Raw genomic sequence first — 24,922 nt, forward strand, 5'->3', positions numbered from 1 at the left:
ATGCATTTTTTATATTACTTGTTCTGGTGGTGGGAATGGTATGCATTGAAATGCTTTTTTTAAAAAAATGACTGGTGCATTTTTGTGTGTGGATGGTCAGAGTGCGCATTCTATAATTTATCTCTTAGGTTGCACTTGCATCTTTGTTTAAAAAAGACTTCTTGAAAGCTCTGCCTTTTCAATAAATCAAAATACTCTTTGAAATCAACACCTTGCCTGTACTAGGCCCTGACTAGCTATTTTGGACTTTTTCATCAAATGCAATCTACTCTCACAAATCATTTTAAAACACCTAACTTTTATAAGAAACCAACATTGATAATTTTGAGAGAGCAAAACATTTAAGTAAGAAAATGCATAATAGAATTACAGTATCTGTTTCAAAAGTTTCTTTCCTTTTTCTACATATTTATGCATAGGGCAAGTGTTCACAGGCTGCCAGGGTCCCTTCTTTTAGTTCTGTCTTGCGACTTTGAACTTCCAGGGATGCCTTTGTGCTGCCCCAAGAAAACACTTCCACCCCACAGCTCAGCGCAAACAGGCATAAAATTAGGAATAGTTTGGGTCATGATGGCACAATCCCCAAAGGTCAACGTGTTTTTCTGATCGCGTGAATATGGGGCTTGATAGAGCCCATGTCGTTCCTGTGGAAAAAAATTCACCCAGGACAAATGTCCCCATTCGTCTCCTTCCGCGTTCAGTATCTACTGCAAAAAGCAATAAATAAATACTGAAAGCAATAAAAAGAGAAGGGGAGAAAACGCTAGTTACGGTTTCCAGTTGTGGTGAAACCTATTCAGGGGGGAGAGGGGAAAGCCTTGCCATTTTAAACGGCAAAAACTCCTCCCCCACAGGCTGTTAATAACGTGGGCCATAAGCAGCGCCTAATACATTTACGAACGTCACTGCAGGCATCACAAAGACAGCTATACTGGGGGTCCTCAAGCCGGAAATGGCGTTCTCTTCCGGCCGAGGTGGCGCGTGCGCGCTGGGCGCAGGGCTGAGTCCCGCAGATGTGCCAACATGGTCAGTAGCAAGTCGCGTTTTCCTCCCGTCCTCTCTCACGCGAGGGCGGTTTCCCCTCTCGCGCTACAACTCCCTTCAGCCCGCCATCCCAGTTCCGCGAGCTGTGAGGGGGAAACGAGTCGGTCGTGCCCACGTAGCAGACGAGCTCCGTCGGGTTTTCGGTAGACGGTCTGGCGTGGGGGGGAGGGGGAGGGAGGATAATAGAGCCTGCGAAGGAATAGCTGAGTCTAGTGAACGACGTGTTGGGCGATGATTGGTCACTCGATCCGCCAATCAAGCTGTTGGCCCGTCTGCGGCCTAAGAGCTGGATAGGGACGTGCCCGCCCTTCAGAACCTGCGCGCGGCGCCCCCGAGGGAGAGTCACGTGGCTCTTTCAGAATCTCGCTGGTGGAGCCATGGAGGGTCGCGTGCTGGGAGCCGTGCACGTGGCGTGGCCTCGCTTCGTCTTCTCTCTCTCCAAGCAAAGGTTTTTGTAATGGGATTACTATGGATGGTCTCAAAGGGTTGCGGGCACTCTTCCCTTGATCACTGGCGGTAAAGGGCTGTGCGGGTTGCAGGCACGAGGGCTGCGGGCTCGGCCGCCATAGTAAAACATCGCCTGTTTAAGAAGCGAAAAACTGCACCAAGTGGTGCTTTTCTTTTTTTAATGTAGAATTGCTCTTTATTTTAAAGCGACATATTACGCAGCATAGGATATAGATTGCAATGTAACCAAAGGCACGTAATTTTAAGCAACAGAATGTGGGGGTTTATTAGTTGCTAAAAAATAGGCAGCGTGGAATAGTACTTTGAATTTTGGTAGGCTATCGCAAAGCTGTTTCTGTTAGCATTTGAGAGCGAATGTCTTCTTCAGCAGTGGTAGGATTTCCTGGAACTTTAAAAAAATAATAATCAAGATTGTAGTTTTAAGCTGTACTTTATTATTTAATGCTTATAAAGTGCATTAACATTTTCTGAGAGACTTTATATAGTAAAAGAATGCCCTTGCCCACAGGCACATGCTCTAATAGACATGATAGAGAAGAGCATTGGGAAGAAAATGGAAAGAAAGCTTGGGGGAAAGTGGCTGATAGACGGAGCCTGGTTGACCAAAACTTTCTTCTGGGAACTGGGTATAACCTCTCAGTGGCCCTTGGTCTCCTGGATCTTGGTAGAGGCCAGAGTGCTGCCTTCCAACTCTAGTCCCAGATGACTGGTGCAGACTGGCTTTTTTCTGGTAGGCTGTTTTGCAAAGCTGTTTTGGCCTAGATGAGAGTAACAGATTCTTTTTTCACTGCTTTAGCAGATCCACAAGCTACCAGTCCCCAAGTATATATGAACTGCTACCACCCCCTTTCCTAAACCCACCCCACCCTGAAGCCACATGGCTTCTTTGTTCTCACATAAGTGGAATGCTTCATGGATGTGTGAAATGCTCTGTGTTGGATTCCAGATAAAAAAATTCCTTCCAGTAGCACCTTAAAGACCAACTAAGTTAGTTCTTGGTATGAGCTTTCGTGTGCATGCACACGAAAGCTCATACCAAGAACTAACTTAGTTGGTCTTTAAGGTGCTACTGGAAGGAATTTTTTTATTTTGACTATGACAGACCAACACGGCTACCTATCTACTATTGGATTCCAGAGTTCCTTAAAACAGCAATAAAGGGAATGGCATCTGAGAGGACTTTTGGAGACCCAAAACCTTATAGATTTGGTTTATGTTTATAGATCAGGTATATGTTTCAATTTTACATTGCCCATTTAATTAGCGTAAATTCTTTTTCAGCTCCTCATTAAACTTGTAAGCTTTTTGCAATTATTTTCAAATGTTTTCAGGGTCTTACTCTTCTGTATCTTTATTTTCTTCTTTCTTTACACGCCCCTTCCATCTACTTTGTTCTTTTGGGAAAATTTGTCTTTTTAAGGTTATGCATAGTTTGTAGCGATTTTTGATGTTGTATAAATAAAAGTGGATGCATTGTTCTAAAACTATATATATTGGTTAGTAAAAAGAAATACAAAGTCTGACTTTGCATATGTTTGTAGTTGCCAAATTCTCCATGTTGTGTAAGCATGATAGAGGTGAATGTACATTGCCTATGAGTCAGCACTTTGGTATTATTGCTGGATTTCACGTTTCTAATTTATGTTGGGGAACATGTAGTCAAGAAGATGTAACACAGGGTAATCACCTGCTCCTAGAATTAGAAATTAGAATAGCTTTTCCTAAATACTCCCCATTCTTTTTTTATTCTGCCTATACTAAGCATTAATTATGAGAATTCATTTTATTTATGATATATACAGTGCTATTTTTCTAGAAAAGTGCCAGAACATCACTTGGAAAATCTGTTTGAGAGGCATAAATGCTTACATAGTGTACTGAAACCTTTATAGCCAATTGCGTAGGTACAGTAGCATTTCTTTACAACAAAACCAAAGAAACAAACTATATGAAGGATCTTGATAAATTCCTGAAGTGTATGTACACATCAGTTCTGCCATTTGTTTTATTCGTTTTATGTCTGACATGTTACATGCAATCAGATTTAGGGGAAAATGTGAAAATAATTTTACCATATTATTTTTAAGGGAACGCCACAAAAAGATGTCATAATAAAAAATGATGCACCAACTTCATTATTATTAGAAAAACATGCGGACTACATAGCAGCTTATGGAACAAAGAAAGATGATTATGTGAGTACCGTAATATAAGCTTAGTAGCATTTACTTTTACTACAGTATAGTTCATATGACTATTAATATATTGAGTAAAAGAGTAGGTTTATTTGTGACATAAAGTGCAAATGGTTTCTCTAGGTCGATGATGTAACCTGGCATGTATTATCTGACTACAAAGTTGAAGATATACTTATTGATCTGAGACCTAAGAAACGTTTATTTAAGTTGATTATTGAATGTGAAAAAAATGTATTGCACTTGTGCTGAATCTGACAAACTTATACATATCTACAAAGAAGTAAACCCACCTTAGTTCAATGGGACTGACTCCTTGGTAAGTGTTTATAGGAAGGCAGCTACAGTGGATTATATATTCTGTGGTGTAGTTTGCATAAAACAGCAAATCAGAATTAAGCAAACTGGCTTACTGGGAATGAGCAAGTGTGCTTGTGCATACTGTTCAAATTGTGTCTGCCCACCACATTTTGCTTTACCACGAGGAAATGAGTGTAGGCATTGCATGCAAACCTAGCATCCATAGTCTGTTTCCCTCCAAACAGACCACAAGAGCAAGATGAGAACAAACCATAGTTTACAATTTTGTGCACACCAAGCCAGTAAACATTTAGGCAGCTATTCTGAAACCTCCACTTGTTGGAATTTAAGCAAATATTAAGAGCCAAGTTCACAGTATTATTTTATAAATTGTTCTAATCTTGATATGAATCTGTTGTAATGATTGAAAGCCTCTCAAGGGAGAACCATGTTAAATTGATCGTAGTGCAACTATCCAGTGTCCTATCTGTAAACATTAGCATGAAGGGCAACTTGGGTTTTTTTTATTCAAGTTGGAGATAGGAGAGAGTTGAGGCCTTTTAAGTGATTGGAAAAGTTTGAGCAATAAATGTGCAGTAAGCACTTCTGTGTTATGTAGCATCCATATTTCTTTTGCTGCTGCAGAGGTTGAAAGCTGTTGTATTGTGCTTTGACACTCAAAGCAATTTATAGATCAAAACATTTATAAGCTCTTCACTTAAAAAAATTTAGTTCTTAGAACTAAGTACACATCTCCCTTGATCATTTACAAATATGAGCCATAAACAGATATAGGGAGCCTTCTCTAGCAAGGCCTTGTGCTGGATTGGTGCTAAAAGTGAGTATAAAAATAAGGGGCAATTTAAAACTGGCCGTTTAAAACTGTTTTTAAAGGGAATGAAATCAAGCAGCTTGGTGTTTGGGGGATTTCTGAAACTACTAAATGGGAAGTTACGTCAGTTTTATACTATATCACTTTAGGAACTAATCCGTTACACTTTTTTTTAGGAATACTGTATGTCAGAATATTTACGAATGAGTGGTGTCTATTGGGGACTGACTGTGATGGATCTCATGGGGCAGCTGCATCGGATGAGCAAAGAAGAAATTCTGGCATTTATCAAATCGTGCCAGCGTGAATGTGGTGGCATAAGTGCCAGTATAGGTCATGATCCTCACCTATTATACACACTTAGCGCTGTCCAGGTAAGCTCATGAGTAATAGTATTGGTTTAGTGAATTAATTTATCTTTACTAATGGTGAACTTTCTGAGGCTATAATATTGATTATATTGTAGGAAAATTAAATAATACCAGTGTGGGTACATCCTGTTTCGGAGATGCAACTTAATTACTTGAGGTTTCTTTTGGTGAAGCTTCATCTGTAGCTGGCTAAAAAGCAGTGTTATCGCAGGCCTTTTCTACAAATACTGAAACACTTGGTTCAGCTTGAAGGCCAGAAATTAGGATGGGTAGTGGGCACAGTTTGACACATTTTGTGTAATAAAAGCATGAACACGGCTGCTTGGGTCAGTGAAGAGATTTGACATCTTTATCTGAATCTAAAGTTGATGTGGTTTTTAACACATAGCTCTAGAATTACTCTGAGACCTGAGAATATTTCATGAAAATAGGGGAAGAATGCATCACCGAAGGGAAAACAATGTAGCAATAAAAAGTTAATTCTTTTCATGATGTTTGGGGTGGAGTTTGAAATATACAAATATTTGAAAACAATTTGAAGTAGTTCTGAAATACACCAACATTTAATTTGATTGGTTTTGTTTTTCAGATTCTAACTCTCTATGACAGTCTCCAGGTTGTTAATGTAAATAAAATTGTTGATTATGTAAAGAACCTACAGAAAGAGGATGGATCGTTTGCTGGAGACATATGGGGTAACATTTTCTAACTTGCATTATTGTGCCATGTTTGGCTTTCCTTTTGTGTCGTGCACAATCCTCCTCGGTGTGAAAGTTCAGTTTTAGAGGGGTTGTCAATCGTATTCCCATATCCATTTTTACTGATTCAGTAGCTTCTCAGATCTGTGATGATTTTTTGTATATATCTGACAATAAAGCTGATGTCTGTCACCATTTTAGCTCTAGAATTACTCTGAGATCTGAGAATAATATTGTTGCACCTTTAATGCTTTTAAGATCCCATAATTTGCACCTTATTGTTTTATCTACAAGCAGATCAAGCTAGTACTTTACTAGTACTAGTGTTTAAGAAAGTGCTGATATGCTTATTGAAAGGCTTTACAATGAAAATAACTTGGGAGGTTACTCCATTTCACTACAGAATTGTTTTTGTGATGCTGCATAACAAATACTTAATGAAAGAAATCTTTGGGGGGGGGGAATTAGAAAATAGGAACAAGGGAATAATTCCATTTAAAATGCTTTTTTTGCATCTTTTTGTTTATTGAATTATTGCTTAAATGCTTTGTCAGGATGAAAACTTAGTTTATTTCTTCCTGCAGGAGAAATAGACACGAGGTTTTCCTTCTGTGCTGTTGCAACGTTGGCTCTCTTGGTGAGTCCTTTCATCAGTGGCAGTCGTGATTTTGAAATACATGTTTAAATTACAGTGGGCAAAGAAGACTTTCAAATAAACTTTATTTCCTTTAGGAGGTAAGAAGTTCTCCAGCATATCACAAGCAAGCTAGCAACTTGAAATACTTACAGAGTTGCAAACGGCAGCAAGTACTCATGACATGTTAGTTGTTCTGTACTGACCAAGTCATGTGGTTATATTGGAGAGGAGGTTAGAAGAGCATCCATAGGCATTATGTGGAAAGGCAAAAGCAAAGTATTTTAATGAATAAATGGTACAGCATCACATTTTGATATTTTCTATCCCCCAAACCCTAATATACAAGGTCTTCAGAGTGCAGTATTCTGTGATCCTCCTTATTTTGCTCATCTAAAGTGTACTTAGGATAGCACTGTTCCAGCTTTTGTGTGCTGCAGTTCATATATGAGACAGGTTTCTTGTAAAAAGAAGAATTTGGTAAATAACAGAGTACTGTGCTATAGAAATATATTACATGATCTATGTCATATTTGTCTCCCTTGACATATGTTGTGAAAGGAAGCTTTTCCACACCCCACAGTGGTAAGGAGCTGTAGGCAGGGATAAGTTTGGGATACTTTCTTGTCTGTTGACCTGTAGAGAACAAATGAATCTCAGGTTCATCTGCCAATTTTCTAAGAAACGTTTCCCCCCCCCTCCATGCCATTCAAGTGAAAACTGCAGACATTAACAGCTTTCACACAGAAGTAAATTGCAGGGACAGCACTAGTATGTTTGGAGTTGAATATCCTTGGTATTAAAATGGAGGAAACACATTACAAGGATTTTACTGCCTTTCAGGGGAAACTGGATGCAATTGATGTGGACAAAGCAGTAGAATTTGTGTTGTCCTGTATGAACTTTGATGGAGGATTTGGTTGTAGACCAGGATCTGAGTCTCATGCAGGACAGGTAAGTAGTTCTGCTTCTTAAATAAACCTTGCAAGAGATTATTAATGCCTGTTGACACCAATTAACATACTAACCTATTTCTGTTCAGTTTAGTTATTTTAGCTCAATTATTTATCAGCTTCATAAATGTCAGATACGCAAACATTTAAGATGTCCTAAATTCTGTATAATACAATGCAACAGGCAACTATTTTCCCCAAATATGCCTAGAAATAGGACAGTTTGTAAATGTTGCACTTCATGGGATGGAGGAAGGAAGGAAGGGTGTGATTTGTAGAGATGTCTATCCTGGTTCCCGTGGTGCTAAATATTTCCATTATTTATTTGGATGGAGATTAGGAACTGGAGTCTGAAATAAGAAAACTGAACTCAGGTGTCCAGTATTAAAATAGAGCAGCTTATGTATTTTTATATTCAGCTTTGAAAACAAAAGTAACTGTAATAAAACTAAATTATTAAGCTGGAGGAGGAACTCTAATTAGGATCTTACCTGCATTATCTTTGGAGGTCCCACAGTGGCATCTGATTGGCAAGTAAGACACCTCTATACATAAGGTGGTGTGCCTAGAGCCTCAGAGTAACCCATCCTTCGATGTTCAAAACTAACAGCACAGAACCACCTGTTGGTGCTGCAGTGGTGTTTGTCCCCTCATGCTAAATTCTGTATTCGTAGGTATGGGCACCAATGTGGATGAGCACAATGGCTGTGTTTGCACGTAACACTAAACATATATTGGTGTTAAAAGGGTGAGCCTCAGTTCTTTCACTTTCCCGTTCTTCTGGCATTGCCACAAGTCGGGTGGGTGTTTGGAAACATTCAATTCCATTTACTGCAGTTTTTTGTTACATTCAAATCTAAACTGATTTTTTTAGTGACTTTAGTCTGTTTGAAATTGGTTTATGAAACTAGCTTGTTTTCACCAATTTCAGTTATAAGCACTGTTGTTGTTTTTCTAACATAATGCTAAACCGCTTAACCTAAAAGATGCAGAAGCTTCTGATCTCCAAGTGGCCGTTCCAAAGGACAGGGGATGAAGGAGAGAGTGCTTGAGCTCAAAACTAGTTGTGGATTGTCCTTATCAAACTAAGCCATGGTTTAAAGTTGCATGCAGACTGGTCCATTATCTTGCTGTATGCTACACATTTCTAGATGTATCTCAAATGAGGAGTTATGTAAGATAAATCAGCCTCTAAAAAAAATAATTTTGATTTAAATTTTTATTAATGAACGATGCTGACTAATTTATTAAGTAAACATTTTTGCACAATTGTTTGGGATTCTACATTGTAATCTTCCTTTGTTTCACCTGAGTAGCTATATTTTTAAATAGACATGAACTTTATATCTGTAATTTTAGATCTATTGTTGCACAGGATTCCTAGCCATAACTGGCCAGTTACACCAAATAAACGCTGACCTGCTAGGCTGGTGGCTTTGTGAACGCCAGTTGCCATCTGGTGGCCTTAATGGAAGGCCAGAGAAGGTATTAAGTTACATTTTATATTTTAAATACTTTATAGATGGAGGGAGCTGTGGTGGGGGAGTAGCACCAGTAGTCCATAAGTAGATTTCCTAAAGAGTGGTTTTGGTAAATATATTAAGACTATTTTAACTTTGAATAATGTCTGTAGAATTGGATTGCTCTTTCATAATCTTTTTAAAATGCACAGTTAAAAAAATGGTACAATTCAGCAAAAGTTAGCTTGCAGCAAGTAAATACACTGAAAGACAGTTAATGTGTCTATTATATTCAGGATCAGGTTTGGCAAACTTGGTGTTTCATGCACATAAAGAATTCTGTCACAGCACTAAAATAAAAAGACTTTGGAGCTATGGGCCCCACTGTAATGATGGGTTATGAATAAGAACCTTAGGCTTTCTCACTTCTAGCAATTTGCTGTTTGATGCGAGCTTATGGAGGCAATCCACTCAAAAAGTCCTTGTTTGCATCACTATTATAGGCAAGCAAATGTTTCTATTTCTAGTGGAAAATAGGATGTCAAAATATTTCACATTTTTTTTAAGGGTATGACATGACATCAGGATTTGAGTATTGGTTTTTGTCAGGGGTTCAGGAGCAGAGGCGAGGGCAAGGGAGGAAACAGAGAGCGAGGGGGAGGAGTCCGAAGAAAAGATGAGTGACGACGACGACCCGAGATCTCCGAGCCTGTCCAGTGAATCAGAAGATTCACAGAAAGGAGCGTCAGTGGCCAGAGCAAGGGGGGAGCTTAGGGGGACACCCCAGGAAGAAGGGTCCAGAGAGGGTTCAGAGGGCAGCAGTTGGAAATCGGGGCCAGCGTCACCAACAGAGCGCAGTGGGGAGGAAAGGCGCCAGGTATCGAGCTCTGGCAGCTCGCAGCAGGGGGGAGGGCATGAGTCAGGAGTGGCCACACCTCCATCGGAGAGCGAAGAAACGGTCAAGCGGAAAGTGGAAGGTTGGGCGCGCGCGCCAAGTTCAAATGCACCGGAAGGCGGCGCAGTGAGCAGCCCGGAAAGGGAGCCAGGTCCTAAAGCCCGACGCAAGGAGACAGGAGGGTCCGGGGGGTCAGCGTCAGAAGAGTCCAGGAAGGAAGAGACCACGGGGGGCAGAGGGACCCAGAGGAGAACGGTCAGGCGGAAAAGGTGGAGTAAGGCTAGGGTATTAAGTTGGTGTACAAGGGGCGGAGACTCAGACGGAGCTTCGCCGGTCTAGCTTATAAGACGTAGAGCTGCACGCAGCAGCTTGGAAATGGAAACTGTAACTCAATAAAGACTTTTATAAAGTGAATGCTGGCTAGCGTGATCCTCTGTGAGCTAGGATCTGAGAGCAGCTCTGACAGTTTTTTATATATATCTTTAGTCCATTATCTTAGTCTGTTTAATTAGGAACATAAGCATAACCCATTGTATCTTAGGACAGTTTAAATTTAGCTGTGCACGTTCAGTGGAAGGATAGAATCAAAAAGAAAATTGGTTGTAATTCTTCTAAACTGAATACACTTCTTGAAAGATATGTGGATTTTATCCCACTAAGTCACACTCGTGAGTAGATTCATCAACATGTTTAGCATTTGCATATTACAACATTTGTCTTAATACTTTAAAATTGTAAACCACTATGGCTGTCTTGGCAGAAAGGTGGTATACAAATGCAATAAATGAAGTTAAATATATTAATTTCAATCTGTCTTCACAAGAACCCTGTGTGTCTTTATGTGGTTGTTTCTCACTACATTCAACAGTTAACCTGATCTTGAGATTATAATTGCAGTTGTCCTAACCTATATTGTCATTATTATATTTGTTAGTTACCGGATGTATGCTATTCATGGTGGGTATTGGCATCCCTGAAGATTATTGGCAGGTTGCACTGGATTGACAGAGAGAAACTGCGCAGTTTTATCTTGGCTTGCCAGGATGAGGAGACCGGAGGATTTGCTGACAGGCCAGGAGATATGGCAAGTTACTAACCTTCAATAATTTTTATTTAACTAAACCAGTGTTTGCCAACGTTTTCCAGCTGGTGGGCACAATTTGAATTTTTGAGGGAGTGCTGGGGGGGTACTACCCCCTTTCATCACCTCTTGAGTTGCCTGTTCTCACAGACACACAGCAACGGTGTGTGTGCATGTGTACTTTGATTCTACTGAATCAGAAGATTGATTTGATAAGAAATCTTAAGCCTTGAAAAGCACATACACTTGGAAGACAAAGTAGAAAAGAGTGTCACTCTCCTAACTTCATCTTGATGTACCTTTCAAGGAATAAAAGTAGCCACCCACACCTTCATGAGCAGGGGGCAATGTGGGGGGAGGCAGAACTTGGGTGTTTTGTGGGTACCAAGGAAAGACCTCAGAGGCACTATTAAACTACAATAGTACCTTGGTTTTCAAACAAAATGCATTCTGGCAGTCCGTTCAACTTCTGAAACGTTCGGAATCCAAGGCACGACTCCCGATTGCGCAGTCACGCCGGAAGCCATAGCGGAAGCTGCATTGGACATTCGGCTTCCAAAAGAATGTTCGAAAACCGGCTCACTTCCGGGTTTCGATTGTTTGGAAGCCAAAACATACGAATACCAAAGTGTATGACAACCAAGGTGTTGCGTTGGCGACCCCTGAAATAAACACTATGTATGTTTGACATTTCTAAACTGATAAGGCAAAATTTGAGGATCTTTAAAAGGATCCATATTCTACAAAAACAGATGTAGTAGTTCTGGATTACTCAAGAAGATAAGGCAACTGATACAATTTCATATCAGAAGTTGAGCTGATTTAGGCCCAGGCCCAGGTGATATTTAATAGATTACTGCTTGCGGGGGGGGGGGAGTGTTCTGTATAGCAGTGTTTCCCAAACGTTTTTGGGCAACGGCACACCTGTTTACTGAAAAAAAATCTCGCGGCACACCACCATTAAAGCCCCGCCCCGTGACGTCAGCGCGCAGCGTCACGCCGGGAGGGACGCACAAAAGTGAAAGTTTTTTCCCTCGGCAGCTCCTCTCAGCTGCGCTCAATCCGCCTTGGAGCGCAGGAGCGATGCCTCTCTCTGGCTCTCCCTCCGCGCAGGCTGAGGGAGGGAGGGAGGGGCGCGTGTGACCCGTCTCTGCTGGGAGACCAAACCCAGCGAGGCAGAGTCGCGCGGAGGCGCCCAGGCAGCGCTGCCGGCTGCGAGGAGGAGCGCCAGGCAGCAGCAGGAGGCGCAGCCTCTCCTCGCCGCCCCGCCTCTCGCCGCCCGACTCGCCCGCCTCCCTGCTAAAAAATAACAAATCATGCACGTGAGATATTTTCCTTTAATACTGGGCGGGAACTGCCTTTGCCATGCAAAAAGGGGAGGGGAGAGAGACTTGCATGCTGGACAGCAATAATCCCACAAGCGTTCAACCAAGAGGAAACCGTAGCTCCTTCCTTTAGGTAACGGAAGTATGCGACATAAATAAAATTGCCCCTCCTCTTCCTCTACCTGTCCCCCACCCCCTGCCAAAAAGTCCTTTGAATCGGAAAGAGGAGTTAGGCGGCTCGTGCAACTAAATCCCCGCCCGACTCGCCCGCCTCCCTCCAGGCATCTCGCGGCACACGAGGCAACGTCTCACGGCACACTCGTGTGCCGCGGAACACCGGTTGGGAAACACTGCTGTATAGGATATAGCTAATCAAATATATTCAAAATATTGGGCCAAAATGAGATCCAAAAGGCTTCATGCACCGTACATGGATACTTTTTAGGTCCTCCCTCTGTCAGTCTCTTGGAGCTCTATAATCATCTCATCTAAAGGCCACAGGATCCTCTGAAATGAAACTCTGTACAAGGGTTGTCACTAGAAGGTGTTTCATTCTTGAGTATGCATGGGCATCTTGCTACAGAGGAAGTGCTTTCCCTGTCTCTTCTGCCGTAGAGCCTTTTAGGTGGTTCTTGATAAGCACATGTCAATTAAATGAAGCAACAGAGCTATTGGGATTTTTGGCTGGCTTCTAGGCTATTGCAATCTGGGTATCGGTTGCCTATAAATTCAAACAGTTAACTTTAATCTCACAGTTTATTTGGAATTTGAGAGAAGTTAGACAGTAAAATATCTTATTGCAGCTTTCTGCCTTATTTAAATTTTCAAATCTATTAATGCACACCCACTAACCTTTTGAAAGTGTGAAACCATGTAAAAACCTCCTTGTGTATTTAATATGTTGTAGGTGGATCCATTCCATACCTTGTTTGGAATTGCTGGACTATCATTACTGGGAGAAGAGCAAATTAAGCCTGTGAATCCTGTGTTTTGTATGCCTGAAGAGGTTCTTCAAAGAATAAATGTGCAGCCAGAACTTGTAAGCTAGGTTTTGATGTGTACAATTTTGCCATACTCAGCTGCTTTGAATTTTCTGTCAAAAGACATTTCTAAATGTGTTTACATGATAAATTACCACTTTACTGTAAGCACTGTCATTTTGTATCTGGATTGTATCCAAAGTAAATAAACTGAGTGTTACATGTGCTTGAGGTTCTCAATAACAGATGTAGACATATGTTTAAATGTATTTAAATATGTTTGCCTCCGGGCTCCATTCCAGTCATGCTACTTTGAAATATACTGTACTAGACACAATAGAAGAATACTTGAATTGTGTGACTTGATATTTATGACACAATCATTCACTCATCTTGGTGACAGCATGTACTGGACAGTGAATTGTCCTAAGCACTGTTTCTATCGAAAGAAATTGACTTGCTAATGCCAGTGACACTTTATGCACTTGAGTTCCTGTTTAGGATCTGACTGCTACACTTTTTTATCCAATTTCAATCACATGTTCTAGTTTTACATAACTAGAAATTTTATGGTACTTTGACAACTGCTTTCTACTAGTGACATTCAGTGAAGATTAATTACCATTAACTTGTTTTGAACTAATGGCCTTGCTGAATTTTAGAATTTGTTCCTTTGCTCTAATGTATTTATTGTAACTGTGGCTTGAAGCCCAGTTTCAGTAGCACTTCAAATGGTTGTATATAGTCAAGAATAAAGCTATAGAAGAATATTACTTTCTGCAGGATGAATTATCTGCTTCCACTGGAACTCTAGAAGTGCTTCCATTTCACATTTGTCACAATTGTACATTTGTAACTTGGCTGAAATCTTCTGAGTATGAAATGGGATTCTGCTTCAAATAAATTAAAGCTAATTATGAAGACACGACTTGAAGTACTAATGGTCCATTGGAGACAATGTTGTTTTTACTTTTCTTGTTGACAAGTCATTTTGTGAAAAATTGGTTTCTGACTGGTTACGGCATTTGGGGCTTTTTGCTTAAGAAAAAGTAAGCAAGGGAGGCCATTGATGGAAGTGTACAAAATTATGCATTTTGTGAAGAAAGTGTACAAGAGTGGTGGTTGTCTCCCTTTCCAGCAGTAGTAGAACTTGAAGGACAAAATAATTTCACATAGTACATAAATTGTTGAAATTGCACCCACAAGATGTAGTGACGCCTGCTAACTTGGATAGCTTTAAAAGAGGATTAGACCAATTCATGGGTGGAGTAAGGCTATGTTCTGCTTCCACAGTTTGAGGTAGCATGCTTTTGAATAGAGTTGCTATGGATTACAAGTGAGGAAAGTTCTAATGTTTTCAGGTCCGCTTGTGGGCGAAGAGGCACCTGTGCACCGCGAGAGCAATACTGGGTTAGATGGACCTTTGGCTTTTATCCAGTTGGCTCTTAATTGAATATTATGGTTGCATCCTTGGAACTGCTTCTGAATAGTGTACATCAGAACTGGAAATAGGGCAGGTTGTATCCAACGAAGTTGTTCAGTTAGCACAAGCCTCCAGTGAGGCTTTCCCTGTGCTCTCCCAAATCATCCTCATAGGATATCTCTCCTCTCTCACTTGCAGGCCCTCTAAAGTCTCCAGAGAAGATGTAGGGTTGAGCAGGATGAGAGAAAAGTCTTGTTGTTAACACCTGTTACATTGGCTGTATCATTGATATTTTAGATTTGAAGTGAAAGCCAGACATTTTGGTACTAATTACAGATAAAGGACAGTGGTGCTAAAAATCTACATGTGTTCAAGAAATGAGAACCCCTTTGAGACAATGTATCCTGAAGGGAAAAAAGAAATGTCAACCTGCTTTGAAGGCAGAAAGGCCAATGATTATGACTGAAATATCTAACCACTATTTCTAATGCATATATACCATCTCTACTGCAGTACAGTGGTACCTCGGGTTAAGAACTTAATTCGTTCTGGAGGTCCGTTCTTAACCCGAGGTACCACTTTAGCTAATGGGGCCTCCTGCTGCTGCAGCGTGATTTCTGTTCTCATCCTGGAGCAAAATTCTTAACCTGAGGTACTGTTTCTGGGTTAGCAGAGTCTGTAACCTGAAGCGTCTGAAACCCGAGGTACCACTATACAAATTTTTTCCCTGTTCATCAGCTTCTCCTTGGCTGGTTTGCTAGATCTTTAGCTTGAATTTATGCTAACAATTCTTCATAAACGCAAGCCCCTATCTGCATCCCCCCCCAGCCTTTCTGTCAGATTAGTAGGCTGCAAGCAAATATTATAGTGTAAATTGTAGTGTATTTTGCTTGGTGAAACTGCAGGAAGTTCATGAAAGGGAAATTTCCTGGTCCTTTCCCTGCAGCCACTTGAGCCCCCCACCCCCAAATCTGGAAGATAGAACGATTTGGAGTGAAAGCTGGGGTTGTTGGAAAAGGAGTGAGCATAGGAAACTCGCACAAACTTGTGTTTTCAGAAAGTTTTCCCTAGCCACATTCTGCAGATAGTCATAAAGAAATTCCTCAGAAGTTTTTTTGGGGAGGAGGCTGCAGAGAGGGAATGGAAAATTACTTTGTGGGCCATTCCCTAGGTTGGGGACAGCCGACGTGCTGCCTTCCAAATGTTGGGCTACAATTTCCACCATATTTTTTTTAGCTACTTGTGATGCATGCGTTGTCCTGTACCCTTCAGAACATAACGAGTTTTCTTCATACATAAAGGTAAGGCCGTATGCTGTTAGGCGTATGAGGCAGGAAGAAATGACAGTCGGTCAAAGGGAGAAGCAGGCGCTGCCGCACTTAACGAACCTCTGACCGGCACTAAGGCAAAGCCATTGGGGTCACCCGCCGTCCCTGTGCGGCGCTGAAGCCTCTATAGGGATGGACCGTACCACCTTAAACCTGCACGCGAGGTGGAGGGGAATCACATTATTATTTTGCAATGCTCTCCATGTGGAGAGTGGCCGGAAAATCCCCTTAAAGAAGGAAACCAGAACTGCGTGGAGGTGTACTCAGTGTCTTTACTGTCGTTGACAGTAACAAAAACTACCAACCTTCCCCTCCCGTCCCTCTGCTGGCTGAAATGGATCAGCCCGTTCAACCGTCTTTCCCGCCGTGCGGATTCCTGGCTCTATGCGAGGGGGAGGGATGAACCCGCGAGGGCTTCAAGGCGGGTTCTGGCTTCAGGATTGGGGAGACGTTTGAACAAGCCTCCGGATGGAGGAGGTTTCGGCAGCCTCCACCTCCTTCTCGGCTCCTTCCTCTTCTTCGCCTTGCGTGGAGCGGCGGCCCTGTGGCCTGCTCGGGTCGGAGCAGGCGCCTGCTGGCCGCGGCGGCGACCTTCCGTCTTCCTCGGACGAGCAGCCCCTTCGCCCTCAGAGAGACCGAGGCTCCCGCAGCGGCTTCATGGCGCCCTTCCTCTCAAGGGGGCTGGAGGGTGGGAGAGGCAGTTTCTCTCCTCTGGGTTAAAACAGACACACCGTCAGCTTGAGTTCTGAGGGTTCAAAGGCAAAAGTAACAACTGGTTGTGTTGATAAGCAACCTAGGGACGTGTTCAGCTATGCCTCTCCTTTCCCAAAACCACCTCAGTTGCAGAGCTTTAAATTGGTTAAGTGCTGCACAATTCCAGATTTCGTCAATCATCTTCTGGCTCTTCCAGAAGACCTCATATTCTGGGTTTATTCGCATAACATAACCCCATATTCTGGGTTTATTCACATAAGATCTGCCAAGTTTTAATTGTGTGTGTGTGTGTGTGTGTGTGTGTGCCTAATGAACAGTGGCACCGGGTCTTTATTCATATATGTAGAAAAAGTGTTTTCCTTAGTTAAAAAAAAAGTGTGTTTTGCTTTTCCTCTTTTCCCTAAGATGAGAATTTAAGATTTTTGTATTTGCAGCAAAGCACTTTCTCTGTTTCCTCCCTACTGCCTTTCATTAACAATGGTCGCACATGAATCCAGACAATTCATAAGAAGCTGAAAGGCATGTGAAAACTCCCCACATCTTTCAAAAATGTGTAAGATCAAACTGGGGTAGTAAATAATTATTTGAACATTTACAAATCCACTTCTCTGCACCTAAACACTCAATTCCACTATGGCTGCAATTGTTTCCAATGTTCTATTCAGAGAAAACCCTTTGAACTTAATGAACATGACTTAATAGTAGTTAAGCACAACTTTTTTTATCTGGGCCAGACCTTAAGAATAAAAATTTGCTTGCACCACACTGATTTATTTATTTATTTTAAAGAAAAAATCTCAAAGCAGTTTGCAACACATTGAAACATTAAATAAAACAATCCACAATAAAACAAATTCAAGCATCAAGGAAAATATATTGGATCCTTCTCTAAGTGGCATTTTGCTTTCCTCATATTTGTTTTCCTATTTAATTTATACAGCTGCTCCATAGCAGAAGTACTCTAGGAAACCAGTGTGGTATAGTGGTTAGAGTGTCGGACTAAGAGCTGGGAGATAAGGGTTCAAAAATCCCCACTCTGTCATGAATATACATGTATAGGATTGCATTGTAAATCATACTCTTCACCCACTCAAACCAATAAAAAAACCCCAATGCTAAGGCTGTATTCCCATCCAAAATGATTTATTAATTAAGCCTATTTAAATACAGTTCAAGATCCAGTATATGTAAATAGTATAAAAGTCCAGAAATGAACTAATTTAGGATTAGGTGATTAGAAAATGGTAGAGGGAAAGGTACAATTATATATAACAGATAGGAGAAGCACAATTATATATAATAAATATATAACAGGTACTGTTTTTTTCTTTTGCTTGTGCAGAAAAAGATTAATTTTTGTTAAAATGGGAATTGGTTATCTTGATTTTCCAAATATGTTTAGAACATCCTAAAATTATTTGTTAGGGTGATCATTTCTGTTACAGGTCTCAGAGTAATTTTACATTGAATTTAATAGGATCAAGATTGTTCTTACAAGCTACTGTTGCAGCTATCTCTGCAAAGCAAACATTGCAATCACTAATTCTAAATTTCTCTTTAAGAGCAATTCTTTTTTTTTATTAGAGTCATACTTTGGAGACAAGAGTTCCTATGCAGAAAACATTAGCACAGTGAATTTGACAAGCTCTTCTTCAACCCGAGCTCTACATATTTCTCGAGTACGAAAAACACCTCTCTCTTCAAGTAGAACAGGGTGCAGAAACGGGACTCCTTTTATGGGATATTCAGGTGAAGTTCACCTACTGTGATTTGTACATCTTAATATTTACACAGATGGGTTGTAAATACAAAATAAAAATAGTTGGGGCAACACTACATGAATGGGCTTCTTATCTGTCCCCCACAGCCTCCCCAAATTCACTCTGAAGATGGTCCCCAGCCCTCAGGATAAAATTTTGGGGCTGCAGGGGGCAAGAGAAGAAGGGAAAGTCGCATTGCCCCAGTGGAAATCATTTCCGCTGGTGGGTGACCACCATTGGACTCCATATTTGGTTTGATCATTTGTTACCCTAACTCATGGTTGTGGAAAAGAGATTTTCTTGAAGAATTTTCACAAATTCTGCTGTAAGGCATCAGAATGTAACTGTATCTTCAAGATGAGGTTAGGTTAGAAGATGTCTTGTGTGTTTCCATGATCAATATATCACAAAATAAATTGTCACATTTCTATGTAACAAAAAGTCAGTGTTGTGCACTGGATAGAATGTTGAGGCAGCAGCACTTGCAGGGTCTTCTGCCAAATGGCTCAAGGCTTCTGTTGTTACCTTCAGGGGACAGAAAGAGTGCAGCAATGCAGCAGCTCCCACAATGAGAAGTTAACTTTAGGAAAAACCCAGTTTCATTGTTTTCCTGCTTTATACCTATAGCTCATGAATTTAGAAAATGCAAATTTCAGACTTGGAGAAGAACATAAGAATTGCATTGATGGATCAGATTAAGATCTATTTAGTCCAGATACCGTAAATTGTGCTCGGACCCAAAACCTTTGAGAAGCTCACAGGCAAGGCGTAATGGTGATGACCTTCCCCTGCTTTTTGTCTCCAGCATCTAATACTCAAGGTTTACTGCCTCTTAACATGGTGCTTCCATTTACCGGTAACTTGCATTGCCTCTTTCTGAAGTTGAGAGGTGTCAGTCTTTATGTAACAAAAACAGCGCCTTCCACATACCAGGAGGTATCGCCAAGCTTGTGAGAAGTGCTAAATACAAAGCACTTTTAATTGTTGCAGGTTCCACTTCTCTTAAATACAGTAATACCTGTTGAGAAACTCTTCCTCCACTGATTTCTCCAAGCCTTTTCAAAGCCATATAGCTGAGGGCCATCACCACATACCATGCTGGGCAATTCTGCAAATTTCTTACTTATTGTTGTGTAATGTATCTTGTGAACCTACTGCCAGTCTATTTCACTGCACATATCCAAATTCTATTTTTATGAAAGTGAAAAATAAGGTGGCCAAGTTTGCTGATAACACCAAATCATTAAAACGAAAAGTAAAAACAAAAAGGGGTTGTGAGGAGCTCCAAAAGGATCTCTCCAAATTGGGTGACTGGCATTAAAATAGGAAATACAGTGCAATGTAAACAAGTGTAAAGTGATGCATATTCAGACAAAAATAATCTAATTTTGCATATTCAGTACCAGTGCACACTTGAAATACTTCATACAGTTCTGGTTGCCACATCTCAAAAGAATATTGTAGAGAAGAAAAAGATACACAAGACAGCCGTAATGATCAGGAATCTATATCTACACCCCCCCCCCCATGAAAAAATATTACTTCTTTCAGGCTTCTTAATTTTTTAAAAAGCGGGTAAGGGGAGTCATAGTGTGGAGACAGTTGACAGAGTGCAGTGTTTCTCTCATGATAACAGAACTAGGGGTCATTGAGTGAAGCTGAATGGCTGGAGATTCGAGACACACAGAAACAAGTATTTCTTCATATATTACATTATTTAATTCACTAATACAAATGGTAGTGATGACCACCAACTTGGAAAGCTTTCAGAGATGGTTAGACAATTTCATGGAGGTTAAGTCTATGCTCTAACTCCACTATAAGAGACAGTATGCGTGTGAATACCAGTTGCTAGGAATCAAAAGCGGGGCTAGCATGGTTGCACTCAGGTCCTGTTTGTGGGTTTTTGATAGTTACTGTCAGAGTTATCTGAATACCTATTGCTAAAGATCACATGCAGGAGGTAGCTATTCTGCTCATGACCTGCTTGTGGGCTTCTCTAGACATCTGTGAGAACAGAATGCTATACTAGATAGACATTTGATCTGATCCAGTAGAGCTCTTATGTTCAAATTTCTCTTTATGCAGTCTTTTCATCCACTCAGATCATCAATCAAGTAAGCACCTGCTCAGCTTCAGCAAAGCCACAGCACCTGCATTCCTATCCTTTCCACCTTGGATCCCTTTCTAACCTTTCCCCAATTTTGTAGACCACTGTCATATCCTCTCATAATTATTTTTTCTGGACTAAATTAAAATCTCAAACTCTAAAAAAAATTCCCACAGGAAAGGTCATTTTCGCCTTTATTGTTTTATTTGGCATTTTCTGTGTCTTCAGCTCCATGATAAGATTTTTTAGATGGGCCCACCAGCACAGTCTACAGTATTCTAGATGTTGCCCAATGCAAAGATAGATACTATTAAATAGTTTACTGGTGCTCTGAAGACTACAGATTTCTGTTAGAAAGTCATTTCCCCTCAAAGTGATATCCTTGCATGTTCTGGTTTCTTAAGTTATAATCAAACAGTTTTGAGGCAAATATTTAGCATCTCAGGGAAATCTTACAAGTATTAAGACCAGAATTGTTGAAAAATTATGTGGCATTTCATTCTGTTATATTCTTGCATCCACCGTTGGCAAAAAATTAAGTGGACAGTAGAGGGCAATGTAAAATTATATTAGAATGTTTTTGGAAAGTTACAGCTAGCAAACCTGACTATGGTTATAGTAGTTAACAACCACAACAAAGAATTACTATTTAACATTATATATTTTGTTAGGCTAGGCTATTCTAATGAAATATAATTATTCAATTATTGGAAGTGGGAAAGCAAGCAGTTTTGAATGCCTTCTCCATTGTATAGTATGCAAAAAGATAAATAAGAGGAGAGTTGACATTGATGAAGATGTTGACTGCCAGAATAGTGAGCATGATTCTGAAATTGAAAAAAAGATTGATGATGATATTACTTTCCATATTAACATTTGATTAAAAAGACTGATGAGTTCTCTAGTGTTGTAATCACCAACAGAACGTATTTTTAAACAAAAGAAACAAACATATACTGATGTTTTGACTGGTGATTTACCGTTTGTGCTGTTGTAAGCATTATCTGCTGTATGACTGAACATGATGTGACAACTATCATTTAGGACATGTGAACCACATTGCATATACCGGTAATTTCTTAATGTCAATTTCTGGCCCTTAAGGTATTTTGTAATAAAAATAATTACCTAGACAATTCTAGGGATATTTTTGAAAATATAATTACATTAGAAACAACATCATTTTATTCATCATCTAAATGTTTTGTTAACTGACAGTTCCATTTTTGTTACTGTCACACTAGCATTTAAATGCCATTTTGTATTGGAGAATAGCATTAAAGGATTGCTTGAAATGCCACTTAATGGTCTGTCACTGATATGCAGTACCTTGTTTTTGCCTTTGCTTAGCAAAACTATGCCAGGAAGGGAGGAATGGTCACTTATTACAAATAAAAACTGCTCTTGGATTGCAGCTTGGTGTGTGACTGGGCCTCTGGTATTGCATTTGACATCTACAAATCTTAGTGTAGTGGCGCATACCATTCACCTGTTAGTAAAATTAGTTAGTATAGCACTTTGACAATAAGGTCACAAAAAGTATTAAGTTATTCAGATTTCCCTCAACGCCATTCGCAAACAGTGGAAATTGTTTTGAGAAACAGCATCAGAACAATATAAAAAATTAGTGACTTTTTTTGCAAATAAATGGCCAGCTGTTTCATCTCACAAACAGCATTCTGATATACATTATGGGTCCAATTAAAGGGAGAAGCTGTGCAAACATACCTCTTCATGCATGTGGGAATGATTAGATCCCGTCCATTGTAGTGGACAGGATGCAACAGCCCTCGTATTTCAAAACTCCACATGTGCACTGACCTGTCTTCGGGGTTCTGTTTTCTCTTTTAAAACACACACAAACAGTTCTTACTATAAAATAAAACAGAAAATTTTGGCATTATTTAATAGGCATTGGGGTCTAATAGAAAGGTTGGCATTAGTTTATGTAAGTAATGCAGAAACTTTATGAGTAATTTTCTTCTGACTTAAAAATTATGGAGCACAGTTCAGCCATATTGGGTAATACTCCACTTGTGCAACAAATTTCATCTTGTGCAAATGGGAGTTCCCTTCCTTTATCCCTCCTTACATCCACTATGAACTCCCAAACTACTCTGGAGGATTGGGGACCCACTGGAACAGGTTGGTGGGGACTGCCGCAGGAAGGAAGGAAAGGAAAATCCATTGGTACAGTGTTGGACTCTGATCAGTGACCGAAATCAATCAATTCATTCATTCAATGATGGATTTTGCCCTCTGTTTTTAATGAGCAAGAAAAGCACATGCAGTGCTTAAATCAGTGTGACTACAAAACGCTTAATGTTAAAAACAGTTGTTTATAAAGCATATATGCCTAGTAAAGTACTGCTTATGTTTGTCTTTGTAAACATTATTGTTTTACATAGATATGATATACTGCACACATATCTGTAAATGTTGCACCATGTGTGATTTTTCTCAAGATAAATTATTTTGGGCTTTTCAAAATTTTGATATACCTGAGAGAAGCACATGCTTTAAACAGCAATATGAACAATCAAGTGTTGCTTGTAACAAACTCCATTAATTTTTGTAGAGCTAGAGCAGAGTTTAGATTAGGTCAGGTTACCTAATGTATCACACTGTTTTTACAGTTACATCATCTTCAGTCTCTGCTCACAATGCTGCATCTGTTATTGTGGCTGTAATAGAAGGGAGAGGTCTTGCCAGAGGTGAAGTGGGGATGGCAAGTATTGACTTAAAAAATCCAGAAGTTGTGCTATCTCAGTTTGCAGACAATACAACATATGCCAAGGTAAATCTGGATATATATTTGTATATAAACTGCTTAAGTCCCCCTTGCATTGAAGTCAATAGGTATTGCATGTACGTGGCATAGAATTACAGTCACTGACTCACTGGACAGGATTACCTAAATTGTTGCGTGTGCATAATGAGGCACACTCACACAATGGAACTTCCCCCTTCTCCCTGTGTGCCTCCTCTGCACTTGTTGCTTTCTTGTCCTAGGTCTCAGCTTTGTCTGCCTTGACAGACCAAACAGAGATTTTGGAATAAAGGAGCTAGAAAGCTACTCAAAATGACAGCAAGCCTATGATTCTTGATAACAACATGATACTCAATTGCTACCATTCTCTTGCTCAGTCCCCCCTTTTCTTTTTCTTTCCCTCTGTTGACTCCCTGTGTCATATTTGAGATTGCAGTTTAAAGGGCAAATACTTGTCCTGTAGTTACACACTGTTGTGCACACTGATTATGTCTCTCTCTCTCTCTCTCTCTCTATCTCACACACACACACACACACACTTAAGAATAAATAAATAAATAACAACATGTGCTATAAAAGCTGCTCATGTAAATATTTTTACCAAATCATGTTACTTTTTTTAGGTTATCACTAAACTCAGAATTTTAGCACCTTTGGAAATCATCATGTCAAATACTGCATGTGATACAGGAAATGCAACAAAATTGTTCAGCTTGATAACAGAAAATTTCAAGGTACATTCAAGGAACACTTATTTAACATATTATTTGACAAATATTTGTGTGGTAGTTGTAGCCCAATTTCTTAAAGAAGAACCATTTATTTTCTCTGAATAAAACTAAAATTAAACCCTCATGGGGGGGGGGGGAATTGCATGTTGTTGTCACTTGCATAATAGAGAGAAAGATTATACAGTGGTACCTCGGGTTACATATGCTTCAGGTTACATACGCTTCAGGTTACAGACTCCGCTAACCCATAAATAGTGCTTCAGGTTAAGAACTTTGCTTCAGGATGAGAACAGAAATCGTGCTCTGGCAGTGCAGTACTTAACCCGAGGTACTATTTCTGGGTTAGTGGAGTCTGTAACCTGAAGCATCTGTAACCTGAAGCGTCTGTAACCTGAGGTACCACTGTATGTTAAACAAGCCAGTCCAGCCTGGCAAAGCTAGCTTAGTGTGGGTCATTGGCAGATCAAAGCTGATGATGGCCAAGTCATTAGCCTAACAAAAGATGGGTCATCAGGAATTTCAGTGTCAGACAGCAAGGGAAGTGGAGTCCCTCCTCCAGCTGTGTGTTAGTGTGCAGAGACAAGACAATTTGGAAAAGGTTTAGGATTTCATTTTGACCTGATGCAAGGGAGCAGGAAAATCAGTTTGGAGTTTGCAAGCTGCTGAGAAAGTGGGCCAACATGGGACAGAGCATGGCTTTTTGCATTTTGGATACAAGACTGCTGCACCTATGCAAGAAGCAAGAGACTCTACTGGAATGTGAATGCTCTGAACTCCCTCCATCTAGATCTGGTTGTATATATGCGTAAATAAACCATATATTGTAAAGATACTGCAGTCTCTGATGTGC

General features: G+C 40.3%; 2 protein-coding genes and 1 long non-coding RNA gene across 9 annotated transcripts in view; 2 read left to right on the top strand and 1 right to left on the bottom strand.

Annotated features, from left to right (window-relative positions):
• Positions 1 to 897: 897 nt before the first annotated feature.
• Positions 898 to 14,158, top strand: RABGGTB (Rab geranylgeranyltransferase subunit beta). Of its 4 annotated transcripts, none has more exons than XM_083510586.1 (10): positions 1,475 to 1,492; positions 2,650 to 2,740; positions 3,600 to 3,707; positions 5,016 to 5,213; positions 5,800 to 5,905; positions 6,493 to 6,545; positions 7,386 to 7,496; positions 8,855 to 8,980; positions 10,785 to 10,934; positions 13,164 to 14,158. In XM_083510586.1, the coding sequence occupies exons 2-10, from the start codon at positions 2,726 to 2,728 to the stop codon at positions 13,302 to 13,304; spliced, it is 1,008 nt and encodes a 335-aa protein (XP_083366712.1). In that variant the 5' UTR covers positions 1,475 to 1,492; positions 2,650 to 2,725; the 3' UTR covers positions 13,305 to 14,158. The 4 variants fall into 4 exon arrangements, 3 of the variants coding, with proteins under 3 accessions (XP_083366713.1, XP_083366712.1, XP_083366711.1); XM_083510585.1 differs by lacking the exon at positions 1,475 to 1,492 and adding an exon at positions 1,979 to 2,447 and having other exon boundaries at positions 2,639 to 2,740; XR_014527790.1 differs by lacking the exons at positions 1,475 to 1,492; positions 2,650 to 2,740 and adding an exon at positions 898 to 1,026 and having other exon boundaries at positions 10,785 to 11,822; positions 12,618 to 14,158.
• On the bottom strand, positions 11,798 to 16,949 carry LOC310710117. The gene is made up of 3 exons (XR_014527816.1): positions 16,935 to 16,949; positions 12,608 to 16,902; positions 11,798 to 11,812 (listed from the first exon to the last, which is right to left on the bottom strand). It is a non-coding gene; the product is annotated as an uncharacterized lncRNA (long non-coding RNA).
• Positions 16,456 to 24,922, top strand: part of MSH4 (mutS homolog 4) — a gene marked incomplete at its 5' end in the record, with an annotated part of 32,387 nt that continues 23,920 nt past the window's right edge. For 3 of the 4 annotated variants that reach the window (XM_083510432.1, XM_083510435.1, XM_083510434.1), the window contains 4 exons: positions 16,456 to 16,675; positions 18,286 to 18,450; positions 23,208 to 23,368; positions 23,965 to 24,075. In XM_083510432.1, coding sequence (XP_083366558.1) covers positions 16,456 to 16,675; positions 18,286 to 18,450; positions 23,208 to 23,368; positions 23,965 to 24,075 — 657 coding nt within the window. The remainder of the gene's footprint in view (positions 16,676 to 18,285; positions 18,451 to 23,207; positions 23,369 to 23,964; positions 24,076 to 24,922) is intronic. The other variant, XM_083510433.1, reaches the window with a different exon arrangement.

This window comes from Podarcis liolepis (assembly GCF_965112155.1).
Source record: "Podarcis liolepis genome assembly, chromosome: 6".
Taxonomy (NCBI): domain Eukaryota; kingdom Metazoa; phylum Chordata; class Lepidosauria; order Squamata; family Lacertidae; genus Podarcis; species Podarcis liolepis.